Genomic DNA, 17,534 nt, shown 5'->3' with positions numbered 1-17,534 from the left:
AAAAAAAGTACCCACACTCTGTTGTCGATTGATGGGTTAAGTTGCTTTTCAATTCAATTCACTATTAAAGTTTTTTTCTTTGTTCTTTTCATAAATTGTCACTTGATTTTATTTTATTTAACTGTTTTTTTGTTTTTGTTTTAGTTTTAGTTTTAGTTTTAGTTTTAGTTTTGATGCTTCTCCCAGTCTTGTCCCTCACTCACTTTTCCTTGCGATATGCTCCCCTGGTTTTATTATTATTATTATTGTAATTATAATTATTATAAATGCACAAAATGGTTCTGTGCGAGGAACATACGCCCCCCCCCCAAAAAAAAAAAAGGGAGAGGAGCAACAGGCAATGTTTTTTCCCCTCCTTTTTTTAAAAAAAATTTCAAATAAATAGTTAAAAATCAAAACGACAAGTTAAGTCAAGTGGAGGAAAAAAAAAAGTGATCGTACTGCTAATGGCATCAGTGAAAAGTGAACGCCCACAATGACAAAAAAAAAGCAAAAATGCATAAATATTTTAATGTTCATATTTGAAGTTATAAATTAACATTTGAAGAAAAAAAAAAGAAATTCATATGTTCACTACAACGGAAGAAAGGATAAGAAGGCATCGAAATCAAAAACAAACAACAAAAGTAAACAGAGGAAATATGAGAGGAGGGAGAGGTGAAATCTTTTTTTTAAAAAGGGGAAAAAAATCTTACGGTGTGGTACATATTAATTAATAAGTCCGTTAATGTGTGTCCAACGAAATGCTACTTTTTTCGAAAGCTATTTTTGTTTTATTCTTGTCTTTTATTCTCTCGTTTTTCCTCTCTGCATTTCTTTCCTCTTTTTTTTTCCTGCCTATTTTATTCATCCTATTCTTCCTTTTCCTTTTTCGTTTTCTCTGTTATTTGCTTCGACCGCACTTGTTGCTTCGGCAACTGCTGCTGCAACTATCATTATAACCATAAATAATTACTAAGCAACGGGCAAACTGAAGGCATGATGATGAAAGAAAACGAAGGAATTAATAATAACGATAACAGTAACAGTAATAAAGCAAACCAAAGAAAAGAGTTGTTTCTGTTTGTTTGTTTGTTTGTCCTTTTTTTTCCCCCTTCCTTTCCTTTTGTTTTTTTTATGTGGTGTTCTTTTGATTGTTTTCCTTTCTTTTTTTTTTCTTTATTACTATTCAACAACTTCTCTACTGTTATTACTGGTGTTATTGCTATTATCACTAATTTTGCTGTTTTTTGAATTTTTATGATAAAAGTTAAATTCTTTTGTTTTGTTTTGTGATGTTGTGTTTCTTTTTCTTTTGATCTTAATGTCGCCAGTGCTATCCTTTACTCTCGCACGGGCCTCGCAATCTTTTTTTTTTCTTCTATATTTTTACGGCGAAGATATGACTGCCAAATTAAAAAAAAAACAAATCATGTTAGGATTCGCTTTGTTGTTTATGGAACGGAGCCTTTGTTGAAAGCGGAATCCTCTGTATCTATCAACAAATAAATGTATTATACGCTCATGAGGGTCCCATCTATTTTGTCATCCCGTTTCTGCACAATTCCTTCTACGCCTTCCATTCTCACCATTTCTCTCTTCTTCACTTTTCTGTTGTTGTTTTTATTTTTTATTTTATTTCCATCCCCCCCCCCTCCTCCTCCACCTCACCAGACCCGCAAATATCCGCAACACGGCGTGGCGAAGCGGGGGAAAAAAAAAGTGAAGTGAAGGTCAACTTCATTTGTATGACGACAATTGAGTTCATATTTCTCGTGAACAGACAGGGCCAAACCCGGTTAGCGCAGTATAGCACTTTTATGCCCATAGTTGAGCGTACTGCGTTGGAGGGAGAAGTTGTGCGAAAGTGTTTGCAACGACGAGACACGGATTGTAATTTCCTTGATCATCTTCACTACAAACTCGTTTATCGGCGTTACGCGTCTCTTTTCTTCATCGTTGGATTAAACAACCGTAAGGCGCTTCGTGAGGAAGTGAACGGCAAATCTTTTAGTTTAGTCCCCGCAAACGGTTTCGACACTGACACGTTTGAGGAGCAGACACAAGGAGGGGAACTGGCGATTTACGAGTTCATTCAACTTCTCGTGGAGACATTAGATAAGTACTTTGGGAATGTGTGTGAGCTCGATGTTATGTTTAACTTGGAGAAGGTTCATTTTATCGTTGAGGAGATGTTTGTGAATGGTCGGGTTGGAGAAACTAACAAACTCTTAGTGCTGCAACCGGTGGTTATGATGGACAAAGAATCAAAAGGACTGTAGGAAAGGGGAGCGACAAAACACGAGACTCGGGCTGCCTGTGTAGCATTTAATGCAAGTTTTCCCGTATCATCTGTTCAGCTTTGTACTCTTGCCCAAAGATGTGTCTTCGTGGCTACGCACAACTTGCTGAGCCGGAGCCCACTACTCGCGTATTTTCCTACTTGTGCCACATGGTACTGTACTGGCGTGCAATTATTCTGTCGGTATGCACTACTTCCTAAGGTTTATTTTCCCTCTCTAGCCCCTTTTCAAGCCGGGAGGCTAGAAAGTTGCAGCAGGGGGTAGTAAGGTTGCGAGACTAAGAGAAAGCGAGGACGAGGGCTATCACTGTTTACTCGCTTGGAACGCGCTTTCACGTCGCCGAAGTTGTTGAATCACAACTCTTATTATTATTTTTTTTTTTCGGTTTTATTTTCCTGTACATTTACGGGCACACGTACGTTGCAACGCTCCTCCACCCTGAACCCGGAGTCCGATGCCTGCACTGTTAATCTTCAAGGATGAGAAATGCCTTAACTTCTGTTCCGCTCTCTTCGATTCCAAGGCGGGGTGACACGAGGAGGTTGGTTAGTGCTTGCCGACGCAAACCGTTGCGTTAAATGCAAATAGTTTTGTTGTCACCGAGAAAGTGAGTGAAATATAATAGAGGCACAGAGGCAACAACAACAACAAAAAGAAATTGGGGAAACAACTGTTGCAAATCAGCTTCATAGTGAGAATGGTAGTCTCTCAGATAGGGGTGCGCACGGCGGATGATAGTAAGTATGAGGCTCACGAGAAGAAGCTGATGGAGGATATCGCCAGACAGAATAAGAACCCATTCGAGTGCAGCGCCGACTTTTTGTTTGGGGCAATTAGCGTTATGTATCGTGACTACTTGTATGCTTCCGGTACCATGCTATTAATGTGGACCTGGTGGGGCGCATACCCGACATATTCACGCCTTCGCCACAAGAACATCATGCGCTTCCGTCGGAGGAGGCAATGGGAATTCCGTCGTTGGTTCTTCTACACGCGACACATACCGAAGTGGGACAAAAAATACCTGCAAGCTGTCGAGCTGCCAAGTCCATATGTCGGGCCTGGACCGGTGTTCACGCCAGTATCCCCCTCAATGATAGTGCCTTCACATGGATCTCACCGCAGTGAGGCCCTCATGACCCCTCTGACGGGGACAAGGGCTGAAGACGATAACTTTTTGGTAAAGGTGAACCACACGGCAGCCGCTTCATTTGCGGGTGGTGGTTTGAGCAAAATGGAGACCGGCATCGCCGCTGGTGTTGCTGCCATCAACGGATCTCTGCAGCAGTCGCTACAAACAAGGCGAATTTTGAGTCGCAATGATGTAGACGTGGGGAAGCTACACGAGGAGGTAGCGCAGTTGATTAAAGCATCGCGTGGGGTTGTTGTTCTCAAGGAAACACACAACACCCGCCACTCCGTGCCACTGGGTCGCGAAATCTGGTGGGTTTCGCTGGAGGAAGCACGACGTCGGTGGGAGTGGTGGTTTTGGGCTAGTATTCTTGTGGCTGCACGTGTGCTTCAAGACCTCCTCGATATGCCAGAGATGCCAGACTTTGTTCAGTAGCTGGAAAGGTGTGCGGATATGTGTAGCGTAGTTAGTGGGTGAAACGAACATTTGATGTGTGTTTGTGTAGGAGTTCAATGGGGGTGATGTTGTCTTTCCTTAGGAGGGAAGGGGTGTCGATACGACGCGACGGTTGTAGTGGTGGGTTTAAAAGTAGTGTACCGCAAACCGGATGAATCGCATCTCACATAAGGGAGCTAAATGCAGATGTGTATGCATCCGCTGTTGAACCCAGAGGTTGCTCACAAGCATGAGCACGTCCTTGACTTATGGATTTGTTGTTGCTTTCTCCGAGTGGTCCTGCGGCACAAAAGTGCAATCTTCTTTTAAAGCGCCTATATTTAGTTTCGATCGGAATGTTCTGCTCCAGCAATATCGTTTTTTGTCGATCTAGCGAAATAGAAAGGGGGAAGATAAATCAACAGAAGTGACACATAGGACACGTCAAACGCACATTACGACGAGGAACAGCTGCAACACACACTGAAGGGGAAGGGACACTGTTTTAAATCACTTGAAGAAGTCTGCCCGCTGTTGAAAAATGACTGACAAAGCATTTACGGAACACCAGTTCTGGAGCACGCAGCCTGTGCGGCAACCTGGTGCTCCTGATGCCGATAAGGTTGGGTTTATTATGGAATCATCCTTAGATGCGGTACCTGCTGAGCCGTACAGTCTTCCCTCAACATTTGAGTGGTGGTCACCCGATGTAGCCAACCCTGAGGACCTTCGAGGTGTCCACGAACTTCTTCGTGATAATTATGTTGAGGACAGCGAAAGCATGTTTCGATTCAACTATTCGGAGGAGTTTTTGCGCTGGGCACTTATGCCTCCGGGATATCACCAGTCGTGGCACGTTGGTGTGCGGCTAAAATCCAACAAGTCGGTGCTCGGGTTCGTTGCCGGTGTCCCGATCACGATGCGCCTAGGCACTCCAAAAATGGTTCTAGAGAAGAGAGAGCATGGGGAGGATGGAGGAGAAGAGGTTATAAACGATTACTTACAGCCTCAGACTATTTGCGAGATTAATTTTCTTTGCGTGCACAAAAAACTTCGGCAGAGAAGACTTGGGCCCATCCTCATCAAGGAGGTGACGCGTCGGGTTAATCTCATGAACATTTGGCACGCCGTCTACACATCTGGGACTCTTCTTCCAACACCGTTTGCCAAAGGCCATTACTTCCACCGCAGCCTGAACTCACAGAAGCTTGTGGACGTTAAATTTTCTGGGATTCCACCACATTACAAGCGGTTTCAGAATCCAGTTGCGGTTATGGAGCGCCTGTACCGACTTCCCGACAAAACCAAAACGCGTGGTTTGCGACTCATGGAACCAGCAGATGTCCCACAGGTGACGCAGCTTCTCCTTAAGAGGTTGGCGTCGTTTGATGTTGCTCCCGTGTTCAATGAGGAGGAGGTGGCACATTACTTCCTCCCCCGCGAGGGTGTCGTATTCTCCTACGTTGTGGAGTCGCCGGTGGGTCCAGGAAAAGACGAAGAGAATGCCGGTAAAGCCTCAAAGGGCACACCCACAGGGACAAAGTGTGTCACAGGGGGCTGTGAGAAGGTGATTACGGATTTTTTCTCGTTCTATTCACTTCCTTCTACCATTATCGGCAACAGTAACCACTCGTTGTTGAAGGTAGCGTACGTATACTACACCGCTGCAACCAGCGTTAGCATAACACAGTTGGTGAATGATCTTCTTATCATCGTGAAGCTTAATGGATTCGATGTTTGCAACGTTGTTGACATTTACGACAATGGGACGTATTTAAAAGAACTTAAATTCAGCCCCGGGGACGGAAACCTTTACTACTACTTCTACAACTGGTCTTATCCGAGCATTCCGGCTAATGAAGTTGGTCTTGTGATGGTTTAACGTTGGTGGCGAACTGTAATTACCGCCCAAATGTTTGAGGTATATCAACGAGAAGAAGGGAAGACGTCAGTTGAGAATATTAATTGGGATGTGGTGAACGCAAGGATGCTGAGGCCTCTGTGAAGGTGGGGAAGAAAATGAACGGGGTGTAACAAGCAGTGCACCGGGCGAAAGGGATATGGGCAAAGTATGTGGGAAGAATGACGATCATTGAAGAAGGGTGATAATGCCGAAATGTTGGAAAATATCGGTGAGGGGGAGAAGCGGCAGGGGAGTAGAGGGTGGTACTTGTGGTGGATGGGTGGGATGAGGAGATTGTAATATATTTGAAGGTGGATGCGGGCCGATTGGTAAGAGAAGTACATCGGTTGGATAAGCTCGGTGAAACCCGAAGGAGAAACGAAACAAGCCGGAGGCGAGAGAATTTGTGAACCCATTTACCCTTTACATTCCTACGTCAAAGCGCGAGGGACAGAGGGAGGTGATTGGCACCGTTGCATGCACTCTCACGGCCGGCACTTCATTACGGGAGCTGCGCATTTATTTTGTTTACCCTTCCATGTCCGGTGACTTTTGTGTGGCAATCAAAGGGGAAAGCATAACAATTAACCGAATTATGTTTAGTGCTGACATACTCCCTGTTTTGCGTGCAGTAGCTCATAAAGCAGCTTATGCCACTTACTCTTCCCATTCTTACATATCCCTCTTCGTCAGGGTCTGTGATGATGAAGGTCAGTTTTTCACGTTGTTCTTTCCACTCACCTTTTTTTTTGTTTGGTGCACTGCTACTTGTTAGTGTGTTTCCCCTCCTTGACACACATCTCAATCTCGATTGGTCATTATTTTCCCCGAACATATCTTTCCTCCTCTTTTTACCTCATTCTTTTTTCTTCCTCTTTTCCATGAGGTGGCACTTGTGGGGACACCTCTGATGGTGGCGTACTGTCGAGGGAATTATGCCTATTAAGACAAATGTGGCAATCACTGTGAGCGCCAGCTAACGCCATCGTCTCCGTTTACGCTTGTTTCTTTTTTTTTTCTTCTGTTTTACCTGTTATCGATGTTTCTGCTTGAGCTTTCGGCATACTGTTTTCCCCTGTGTTTGAAATGCCCACACTAAGCACTTATTTCTCAACACATCAACACAAGGAATAAGTGCGCTTCCTGAGGGCACCATTGAGGTGAACTTTGCGTCAATCTCGCGGGGCTCCAGACGGCGACGGTAGGAGCCGGCTGAGATAATTGGAAAGAGAATATTTATCAAGTTGAAACTGTCATTTAGAGAGGACGGAAATATCAAGAAACAGAGGAAGGAAGAGGTGGAGGAAGTTTGACATTAGGAAGGAGGAAGAGCAACTGTTACACTGACACTTAGTATACGGCTGCTCTTATTTCATCCCAGCACGCGTGGATGGATGATCCATGCAGCGCGCCTCTTCCAACCAGTACGGAAATAGTGCGGCGGGAATGCTTTCCGCGCATTCCACCTGAAATCCTCCTCCGTGAACATGCGGCCCGATACCACTTGATGGGCCTTGGACTTCTGTCGTTACTCGAGGCGCTAAAGCCGCAACTAGGGCAAGTATTCCCTTCATTTGGCGACTGTGATGGCAGCGCCATGAGAGATGTGGTTGGAAACCGCGCCAATGGTCTGCTGGAGAGAAAACCACCTTTGCCACAAACAAATATCAAACTTGATAAGAGCCCCAGTAACCGGCTGGAGGAAAAGGGAGCGGGCTGCCGCCTCGCGTATGGCGTGCACACAGTGCCGAGCAACGATGCGTACTGTAGCCAAGTCAACCGATCAGGCTGCGTATTTTCGGAGGTTGACTCGTCGCGTCTGACGGCTGTCGAGCTCGTGCGGCGGTTTGTTCAAAAAAGAACAGGCAAAGCAGGAAAAGGAAATCCTGGGCCTCTGCCGCAGAGGGGAGATAATGAAGCAACGCAAGAGGACCGTGAGGCGCTGTGGGGATACAGTACCGGAGCGGTAGTTCACGTTACCTTCTATCCCTTTGCTTCTCACCTCCGGGCGATGCGACAGTCTGCTGGGGAATCGAAGCGAGTGCGGCGTAGAGGCAATAGTGCAAGCGAGACCGCTTCTTCAAACAAAGGCGGGGACGATGACGATGATGATGATGATGGTGAGCAGAGGCCAGTGGAGGGAAGCGAGCACGGCTCATCAGATAGGGGAGCGGAAGGAGATGCCGACGAGGCTGAACTCCTGTGTTTATATGAGCAGGCCCCCCGAGGTGTTTCGTTGCTCGGTTACCACGGTTCGTGTAGCGTTACTTCTCTCGTTTATCATCCCATTAACGATCTAGCCGTCTCAGGTGGTGTGGACGGCAGTCTGTTGGTGTGGGATGTGCACAACCGATACCGACAGGTGTTGCGCGACAAAAAGAACTGCGATGAGGACAATCGCGAGACAAGGACCCTCCAACACTTTACCCACCACGTCCAGACACGAAAGTTAGTGCAGACCATTGGGCATGTGCACAATGGATCTGTAACTTCCTTAGAAGTATATGGTGATTTGCTTCTGAGTGGGGGAATGGACGGTACGGTGAGAGTGTGGCAAAACTCTGAGAAAACTGTGTTTGGCTCCGCATCTGGATTACCTCAGTATCTTGGGTATCAGGTATTTCACTGCAATGGGTGGGTGCGGCACATTTGCTACGCCGGGGATCGCGTCTCGCATGGAGGGGACATCATGATATGTAGCGAAGATGGGGTTATAAGTTACCTTAAAAGTGGTGAGGTGTCTCCACGGGGGAATGTTGGGTTGTTCCAGGGATCTAGTCGGTGGGGGAAACCCCTTTTGGAGGCACTTCGCAACCAAAGAGCAGTGGCTGCAAGAGCAGAAGTAAGAAAGGCGCAGCGTGTCCAACTAGTAAGGGAAGGGGAGTCTTGTAGCACAAGACAAATCAACAGTGAGTTCTCTTCTTCGCTCTTCAGCGGCAACTTGGCAAAAGAAGGGGGAGGGAAAGCCACCATATCGGTCTCTCATAGGGGTGATTCACCATCCAGGCTTCAATTAACGCGCACAATGCGTACAATCAGCGAGGAATCAAGGCTAGCACGTTCAATCGAACTTTCTGGTGTCAAGGGTAGTGAAAGCACCAACTCCATCACACGCATGTTCCCCATGCACAGGCATAATATCCTAGCTGTTGTTGGATATAGCCCGTCGGTGCGTTTCTTAGACATATCACGGTTGAAACTCACCTCCATGGTGGTGCATCCGAGCCTTACAGCGCTAAGTAAAGTAGGCCCTCACGCTTCCGGTCTCTCGACGCGAGACAAGAAGCAACACCGACCATCGAGTGGAGGGAGCACACAGCTAAAAAGCCACAAACTGATCTCCTCCGCATCCCATGCGCAGGTACGAGGTTGTGGCGAGGCGTTGCGTTTTCTGGATCTTTTGTATATCAATGCCCTGGACTACATGATCTTACTCGACAACCGGAATACTGTTTTTGTCTGGGATAACACTTCAAACAAAATGGTGGCGTCGTACAAGGTTCCGGACGTGAGCGATGGGGGGCGAAACAATGTTGCGTTTCATCTGCTTCCTTCTGGAACGCGTTACTATGAGGGTGAACATCCGACCGGGGAAAACGGCGGCCAGGGCTTCTCGGATGCCTCAGAGAGCCCCCGGTCTCGGTCAACTTCCCATTACCAAGCAGCATCTGTGCAACGGCAACGACAGCAGCCAGGAGTGACGAGGATCCCTTTCTTTGTAGCGTGCACGATGGGATTGGAACTGTATGACCTGGTTATATCTGTGTACGCGGAGTTAGAGTTCAAACCACACAGCGACAGGGTGGTGGGGATCTTTGCCGTCCAGCAACCCTCAGGCACCTCGTCCCGTTATACTCTGTCGCCATCCCCAATCAATACCAACGGTATTTTTGACGATATATTGAAGAAGCCGCCGTCACCAAGCGATCATATGGAACTTGAAGAATCGTCGATCAGTGAGAGGCTGATGCGGCCACACACTGCTGCGCCCAATTGCCTTGGAAAGTTTAAATTCACATGTAGCTCAAGTGATAATGAACCTGCAGAACTATTCACAGAGGAGGAGCTTATGTGTCAGGTGCACGAGGTAGATGAACATTACCAACCGCGGGTTCTCACGTGCTCTGGAGACGGCATCATTCACGTGTGGGGGAGCTATTTCCACCCCATCTGTAGTTATAATAACGAATCGCTGAAGAAGGACTTTGCAGAGTTTCGTGTTTCCGTCGTAAACTCTGCGCAAGGGTTTGAGCACACGACACCCATGGTAGAAAGAATGAGTGTGGAACCAGGTAAGCGAACGGCCAATTCTGCAGAGGTGGAAAAACTAGGTAGATATTATGACACTGCATGCTTTTATTACAACTTGCGGTGGAATACTGCGGTGACAGGGCACGACGATGGCAGCATTCGTTATTGGCATTGTGGGCAACAACTCCCGAAATGTGCATGGTTTAAGGGTCTTCATCAAAATACGGTCAGTGGAGTTGTTGGGGCCCGCATTTCTAGATGGTGCGTGCAACAAGCTCTGTCGTCCCAAGGAATGAGGGATGATGATGTTGCACGGTTGGGGTGTATCGACGTTCTTGCAACTGTCTCCTACGACGGCCACTTGAAACTGTGGGGAGGAGCTAATGAGGCAAAGGCAGTTCCTTACCTTTCTACCAAGGTTTCCAGTAATGAGTTGTTGTGTGTTGACTTCAGTGAAGTTGGTCAATATTTCGTTGTGGGTGACACCGTAGGGACGATTAGCACGTGGAGTGCACACAAACTGGAACCCCGATTCTCCATTCCATCCGAGCCACCGGCACCGTGGGTGCCGAGGTTCGCCAAACTTTCTGAAAAAACGGTGAGGAGGTTTTCGGCGCGGAAAGTGAATCGAGAAGAGCCCGAACCGGTAATAAGGGTCAAGGGCATCTACCACACGGATGGTGTCACGGCTCTGCTGGTGGACGGAAATTTCGTCTTCTCCGGGGGCGAAGATGGTCGGGTGTTCCTGTGGGATCTTGTTAACGGCATACTGGTGCGCGAATACTACCTGAATTCGGTGACGGAAAGGGATGTGACAAGGCAGACACTTTTGGCCGGAGGTGTGCCTTCCGCCGCAAGAAACAACAGTGGTCTTTTTCTATCGAAAGAGGTGAATAACTCGTTCGGGGGAACCAAACGGAGAAATGAAAAGGGATACGTAGTGAACATCTCGCTGCTGAAAGAACGAAATGGGGACCTACTCATCAGCACAAGCGAGGGATGGATTTACCATTTTAGGCAGAGTTGTTCACATCCGTTGCAGATGTATAAACATAGTTTCAGGATTGCAAGCGTATGTGTATTGTTTGAGGGATACGAACAAAAAGAAAACTCGGGATTCCCCAACGGGAGAAATAGCATTGGCTTCGATGGAAGTGACGGTAGTGTGTTCGAGCTCGCAGTTGGTGCCGACGACGGCCACTTGGTCGTTCTGCACGAGACAAAGTTTTCAAAGTTAGGCTACGCGAGTGACTGACAGCAGGCTGAAACAGGTAGTGAGTCGGGAGAACCCTGAGCGTTGATGGGGTTTCGATTGTCCTACCTCATGAGAGTGTTTTTTTTTTTCGTCCCACATGTACAAATTTTGTAACCATTTTTCTATCTGATTCTAACTAGGTTCTCCCCCCCTTTTCGTTGCTTTTTCTACATTACCTTCACATTTCACTGCGTCATGTACGAACACACACATACACACATATATATATATATATACATGTATGTGTATATGACGGTCACTTCTTGCTGCAGCTGCCATTCCTTACGAAGCAAACTCGTATGTGCATGAATGAGGTGTGTGGGAAGAAGGCAAGTGTCTCCATCGCCTTATTTTGTCCCCCTCGCGCTTGCGTGCACCACCTTATTTCTTCCCTCCCCTCACCTTGGAACAGTGCTGTTTCGTTGGTCTTTTTTTTTTTTGAAAAATACACTGGCGAAGAGGGCAATGGGTTAAACTCCAAAAAAAGGATGCCTAGCCCTTTTTTGTTGCGGTTGTTGTTTTCTCCACCCGGTACCACAGTACCCGTGCATAGTGTGCACCAAAACACAGGGGGTTGGGGTTATTGGAGGGTGGGGAAGCGAGGGAGGTGCTGCTGATTTCCCTTCTTTCTGGATGAATGTGTAATATTTCGCCCAAAACACAATCGGGTTTATCTTTTCATGTAATGCAAAAAGGTGTGGTTCAAACTGGTTTTATTTTCGGGGAGGACGCTCCGGTGCCTTCTGTTGTCGCACCTTCCTCAGTTGGAACACCCCCCCTTTGTATTGTATGGATCATCAACTATGAAACTTACATGCTTGGGTTACGTTCTACTACTCTGCAGACTGATTTGTGCTCATCTTCCATTTTGCTTCACTTGATCCATGCGTGAGCCGGGGGTGTTATATATAAGATTTGCTGTAGGAAGCGGGAGGGGGGGAGGGGCCCAGTGTCTTTTCTTATTTAACGATCGCTTCCGTTTGCTCGTGGCCTGAGGTGCAAATGACGGAAGCAGTAGCGGCGGGGGAAGTGAACTTAGATGAGTCGGTTGATCGGTTCGACCTAGTGTGCAAGCGGCTCCTTGAGTACGATGACGCGTGGTATACGATGCGGGTCGAAGAGAACCATCTCCTTTTCGGTGACGAGGACAGCACGGAAAACAGGAGAAAAAGAGCTGCTGATGAGAGGAGATACTTCAAATGCTTTTATGACTCTTTCAAGGGACGGGACAGTAAGTACATCGTTGCCTTAATAGGAGAAGTACTCACGCATGAAGCCACGGAGCGGGCCAACCTGAAAGAATACGAGTTCGTTGAGTTCCTTGCCATCTGCAACTCAGCAGCCAGTGTGTTGGGATTTGAATCTGTGTATCAAGTGTACTTTTCATCGATCCATCCAATTGAGGCAGAAGAAGTTGAACGGAGGGTCATCGAGAGTGAGTACTATGACATGCTGATAGAAATAACATTCACGCTAGAGTGTCTACACCGGAGGGTGATTATGTTTGTCGAGGAACCAGCGGGCATGAAGGTATTTGAGGATGGGGAAACAAGGGATTGGATCAAAGCACATAAGAAACAGGTAGAGCGCGAGCGCAGGGAGGAAGAGATAAGGATGAAGAAGGCAGAAGAGGCCGCAGCACTGCGGCTCGTCTGGAGGCAACGGGAAGCAAACCAAATCTTTGCGTTTATGGAGACAGAGCAAAAGGAGCGGTCGGACATCGAAGGCCTTCAAGGCCTCCACTTCAGACACATCGCTTCCCGGCAATTTACAGAGGTCAGAGAGGCACGGTACCATCAGAAAAAATATGAACTGTTGCAGCGTTTGTTGTCAGCGGAGGCAAGTAGGAGTCTAGCAGCTGAAGAGACGACAGGTAGGATCAACCTAATGCTCCAGCAGAGGGATTATCATCTCGCTCTAGCTGCTGATTGTGCGATGAGCTTCTACTCCACTAGGAGGAATGTTCTCATGAACGAGTTGATGACTAAGGAGCGGTATGGCACGGAGCATACGCAACTTGACGACTAAAAGCGCGTTTTATGCCTGTAAAGCGCAAATGGGAGGTGTTTGGAAGATAAACAGGCAACGCAACACTCAAAGATTATGTAAACTACGTGGCGAGGGTTCGGGGGGGGGGGGTCCTCTTGTGAATTGCATCAAATCGTATTCGGTAAAGAACTTCGTGGAATGTTTGTCCGCTATCAACATTTCTGGAACTGCAACTCTCCCATTAATTTTTCCCATTGTCTTCCTAATAGAAGGCTCAGGGCACATCATCCATTTTGCATGGCGGCATGAGGGCGCAGTCAGACCTTTCGCCCTCCTCAGTCAGTGAGCTTCGCTCCAAACTGAAAGGTGTTCGTGTCGAGGTTGGCTCGTTGGTTTCCTTTCGCGACGAACCAGCTTTTGAAATGGTGATGCGGTTAAACAAGCGACACAACGGAAATCTTGTCTCTGCTGTCCTCTCGAAAGGAAATGCGGCGTGTGGCTTGGGAGGGGATGCATCTGGAAGTGGGGAAGGAATCGGCGAGGGTCGCGTGATGGCGGACCGATCCAGACACGTGGAAGAACTGCGCATGGTTTTCATCCCAAAAGCCTATGGCGCTTTTCTCGAGGATGAGATGCAGAAGTGGTTGGATCCATTCCGTGGTCGAGGCGAAGCAAACAGAACCAAACGAAAACGCGATGAGGTTGACGACAACGAAGTGACAGACATTGATAGCGACGTAGATACTGATGAATGTGACGACGCCGATTCTTTTCGGTCAGTCTAAGGGTTTGGTGTGTCATCGTGTCCGTTTCTCCACTCACTACCATGTTGCCACAGCAAAACGATTCTGGCTGCAGATGTCAAACGATCACCAAAAAAACATATATCAGAGGTGGCGACGGCGTTACGCAAATTTTCTTTGGGGAAGAGAAGGCATTGCAGTTCTTGTTACTTTGTTTTTTTTGTTCTTCTTTGTGTAGACTCGAATCCTGCTCAAACATATGCCCTCTTTTCCTCTCCTGGTAAGAGGGACCAGAGAAAACTTCAAGGAAGGGACTAAGAAGGGAAGGGGCCTCCAGTTAGCGAGCCGAATTCTGACCTCCAACTATGGTTGTAGAGCGCGACCGTTCAAATGAGCTGCACAGCATCTTCAACGGCATGAAGCATGGTGAAGTTTTACTGCACAACGGCGTGCGACATATCGACCCTTCTCGGGGAGAACTTCTGCAGTCGAACTCCGGCCTCCGTTCGAGTAACGAGACACAAATATTTAATCGTTTTGCCCAGGCATTCGCCGCCGACTTGGCGAAAGTGTCGGAGTCCATCATGCGGCTGACGCAACTGACACAACGGCAGACTGTGTTTGAAGATCGCTCATCCGAAGTGACAGCCCTCACACAAGTGGTTAAAACGTCATTACAGCGTCTTCATGCAGATTTGAATACCCTCGACGAACTTAAAGCGCGTGCTTTAGATGCTGAGAAGGTGGTGCTTGCGCGAACGAGGGCCTCTAGTGGCAGTGAAGCACACAGTTTGTGGGGAGGGAGGGCGGACGTTGACTCACTTGTGCAGTCCCAGACAAAGCATAGTGACACTATTGTAGAAACATTGCGCACACGTCTGGCACGAACTGGACAAACATTTCGCTCAACCCTCCAGCAACAGACAAAGGAAATGAAAAGTAATGCACAACGTCGTCACATGTTTACCACGGGGGATCGACCACAAACATTTGAAAGCGCATTATTTCACGATCAGGAGATGCAGCAGCAGCAACAAATGCAATTGGCGAGTAGAGGAGAAAATGTGCAGTACTATAAACAGCGCAGTGAGGCGGTTCGGGAGATTGAGGCAGCGGTAGTTGAAGTGGGTGAAATGTTCAATGATTTCACTCGTCTCGTGCATGAACAAAACGAAATTGTTCTCCGCATAGACACAAACGTTGAGACATCACTGCGGCACGTCAATGCTGGAAGTAACGAACTGCTGCGCTACTTGGCGAATCTCACTTCCAACCGCGGTTTGATAATAAAAATATTTGCCGTTCTGTTCTTCTTCCTTCTGTTCTTTGGGTTTCTCGTTGTGCGCTAGTGCGTTTCCCCTCTGCTGGGATTGTCGGCGTTTGCCCCATCCTCACCTCTGAGGCTCTGGAATATGGTTGGTAATAAGTGGCAGCGGATCGGGCTTCAATAGTGAGCACTGAGAGAAATCAAATGTGGTGCCGCCTCAAGGCAATGAAATACATGTCATATTTCGCCACGTATACATGCGTGGAGGGCGTATGACTCTATGCTCAGTTACAAAGGATGCTCATATAGCTTTTTCCCCCACTGTTGTATCATTTTTTTCTTATTGGGAAGGGGGGCAGTTTAAGGTGCCCTCGTTGCGTTAACGACCACTCACGGTCCGTTTTCCATATCGTTGTGACGATCTTTACACGTGCCCTTTACTCTCCTGTCGTCGTATTTTATTCAGGTTTATCTCCGGTCGTAATACCATACGGAAGAGTGTAGTGAGGAGCTGTTAGCGCTCGTGTTTTCCTTAATCACTGCTAGAGCTCACGTTCGTAAGGTTAAAAAGCGAGGAAGGGAGAAGAGATGGAGGCTCATAAGTTCGGGAATTCACTAAAAGACTTGAAAAGAGAATGGAGCACATGGGAACCTTTCATTTTTTGAGCAGTCTCTTGAATACATATGTATGCGTATGTGATTTTTCTTTGTTTTTTCTTTCCCTTGGATAATTTTGTTGTGTTAGGTACGTGGTGGAAGGAGAGGACAGGAGGAAGGGGAAATATCTCTCTTGTGTAGAACGTTGACGGGCGTCTCGCTATAATTCCAATGATTCATCCGAAGCTTATGCCTTATCAGGAGCTCGCCCTCCGTAGGGTAAATGTGCAACAGCAGAGTTTTGCTTCACAGTATGTTGGCACCGACAAGATTGGGGGAGGTGGCGCCACTGCCATTACCCCGTCTGGCAGCAGCGCTGGCATGTCACGAACCACTTCAGCACGAAGCGAAGTGGCGTTGTCACCAGGCACAGTGTTTCCGGGTCCGTCAGCTACACCCGCTTCCAGCGCAATTCAGAAATCCCGTCCGCATGCTCGCGATGCTTTGCTAACTGGATGTGGGACAAATAGCACCGCACCAGCTTCTATCGCCCGCCCTGGTATAAAGAGACGCGATGAATGGTCTACTGCTCTCCACGACATAGAGCCATTCGTTCTCCCTCAACAACTTCTTTGCGGTTCCCCGCCGAACAGGCAGAAACACGTGAGAGTGCACTACATCGCTGACCAATATGATCGACAGTGGCTCACACAGCTCCCAGTCGCGACAACCACAACGAAAGGTAAAACGGGGAGCATCGAATCGTCGGTTACCCCTCAAGCAACACGTCACAAAATTTCTCTAACATTGTTTGAGGACCTCATCACTGCATTCGAGTTGGGTTCATACATGAACGCGGAGGTCCCCATACACCGGCAGCCCGTTTCCACTTTTGAAGGTGTCACCGCCACTGGCGCAGACACCACAGTGGTAGAGGAGGTCCGCAGGTATTGGCTCTCAAAACGGCAGGCATTAGGTGGCAACGTACCATGCATTCCGGCACTTCGCATGGACGTGAGAGAGGACAACCAGAATAGCCTGTGCCATAGCGACATTCTTCAATATTGCCCACTTCCGTTTAGCTACAGGGATTGCCCTGTGCCACTGGTAAAGAGGCTTCTGCCTCGTTGCGCGGCAAGGGAAGAAAACACGGGAGGGGAAAACGGTGGACAGAAGGAAGTAGTTGGACGGAAGCGGGAAAGGCGATCCTGTGAGAGTGGCATTAAAATTGAAGATCACAATGACGAAACGGTAGTTGAGGTTGGTGAGTTGGAGCGGCAGATGCTTGCGACTGCGGGACTCAAGGTAGCGCAGGCAGTGCTGGAGCGCGAGGAGTGGAAGTTGGCGCACACACACATAGTGCTTTATGAGTTGTCTCTGTTGCGTCGGTTGTCGGTGTTGGACGGGGATGTAAGCCCCTCCGTGGGTTTCCCATCCTCTTCTTCACACGCGGGTGGTGGGCACGCCAGCACACTTTGGGCTAGTGACGAGGACCTTCAGGGAGAGTGGGTGGGTGAAAACGAGTTGGGCGGGGAACCATATGATAGCGTTACTGGAAGGGGAGCCGCGGCAGCGCTGGAGAGTGTTATGGCCATCGAGCGACGGCATTGTTGAGTGAGCTCTGGGGTCAGCCATCCTATACAATCTCATTAGTATCATTTTCTTAATTTTATGCGATGG

At 47.8% G+C, this 17,534-nt stretch overlaps 7 protein-coding genes and 1 pseudogene across 8 annotated transcripts; all 8 read left to right on the top strand.

Annotated features, from left to right (window-relative positions):
• Positions 1-1,727: 1,727 nt before the first annotated feature.
• Positions 1,728-2,261, top strand: TEOVI_000823900:pseudogene (annotated as a pseudogene). Its single transcript has one exon. A coding segment is annotated over exon 1 (534 nt).
• A 718-nt stretch (positions 2,262-2,979) lies between these two features.
• On the top strand, positions 2,980-3,849 carry TEOVI_000823800 (uncharacterized protein; the record flags this gene model as incomplete). The annotated part of the gene is made up of 1 exon (XM_067221861.1): positions 2,980-3,849. One exon carries the CDS (start codon positions 2,980-2,982, stop codon positions 3,847-3,849), a length of 870 nt encoding a protein of 289 aa, XP_067077962.1.
• Positions 3,850-4,390: 541 nt separating this feature from the next.
• TEOVI_000823700 (N-myristoyl transferase, putative) lies at positions 4,391-5,731 on the top strand (the record flags this gene model as incomplete). The annotated part of the gene is made up of 1 exon (XM_067221860.1): positions 4,391-5,731. The coding sequence occupies one exon, from the start codon at positions 4,391-4,393 to the stop codon at positions 5,729-5,731; it is 1,341 nt and encodes a 446-aa protein (XP_067077961.1).
• Positions 5,732-7,142: 1,411 nt separating this feature from the next.
• TEOVI_000823600 (WD domain, G-beta repeat, putative) lies at positions 7,143-11,258 on the top strand (the record flags this gene model as incomplete). Its single annotated transcript, XM_067221859.1, has 1 exon — positions 7,143-11,258. The coding sequence occupies one exon, from the start codon at positions 7,143-7,145 to the stop codon at positions 11,256-11,258; it is 4,116 nt and encodes a 1,371-aa protein (XP_067077960.1).
• Positions 11,259-12,260: 1,002 nt separating this feature from the next.
• TEOVI_000823500 (uncharacterized protein) lies at positions 12,261-13,286 on the top strand (the record flags this gene model as incomplete). The annotated part of the gene is made up of 1 exon (XM_067221858.1): positions 12,261-13,286. One exon carries the CDS (start codon positions 12,261-12,263, stop codon positions 13,284-13,286), a length of 1,026 nt encoding a protein of 341 aa, XP_067077959.1.
• Positions 13,287-13,552: 266 nt separating this feature from the next.
• Positions 13,553-14,032, top strand: TEOVI_000823400 (TFIIH basal transcription factor subunit; the record flags this gene model as incomplete). The annotated part of the gene is made up of 1 exon (XM_067221857.1): positions 13,553-14,032. One exon carries the CDS (start codon positions 13,553-13,555, stop codon positions 14,030-14,032), a length of 480 nt encoding a protein of 159 aa, XP_067077958.1.
• A 323-nt stretch (positions 14,033-14,355) lies between these two features.
• TEOVI_000823300 (syntaxin 5) lies at positions 14,356-15,339 on the top strand (the record flags this gene model as incomplete). The annotated part of the gene is made up of 1 exon (XM_067221856.1): positions 14,356-15,339. One exon carries the CDS (start codon positions 14,356-14,358, stop codon positions 15,337-15,339), a length of 984 nt encoding a protein of 327 aa, XP_067077957.1.
• A 746-nt stretch (positions 15,340-16,085) lies between these two features.
• TEOVI_000823200 (uncharacterized protein) lies at positions 16,086-17,468 on the top strand (the record flags this gene model as incomplete). Its single annotated transcript, XM_067221855.1, has 1 exon — positions 16,086-17,468. One exon carries the CDS (start codon positions 16,086-16,088, stop codon positions 17,466-17,468), a length of 1,383 nt encoding a protein of 460 aa, XP_067077956.1.
• Positions 17,469-17,534: the final 66 nt, after the last annotated feature.

The sequence above is a fragment of the Trypanosoma equiperdum genome (genome assembly GCF_001457755.1).
Source record: "Trypanosoma equiperdum strain OVI genome assembly, contig: ctg_1511, whole genome shotgun sequence".
In the NCBI taxonomy this organism is placed as follows: Eukaryota; Euglenozoa; class Kinetoplastea; order Trypanosomatida; family Trypanosomatidae; genus Trypanosoma; species Trypanosoma equiperdum.
This window is presented reverse-complemented; position numbering and strand designations above follow the sequence as displayed.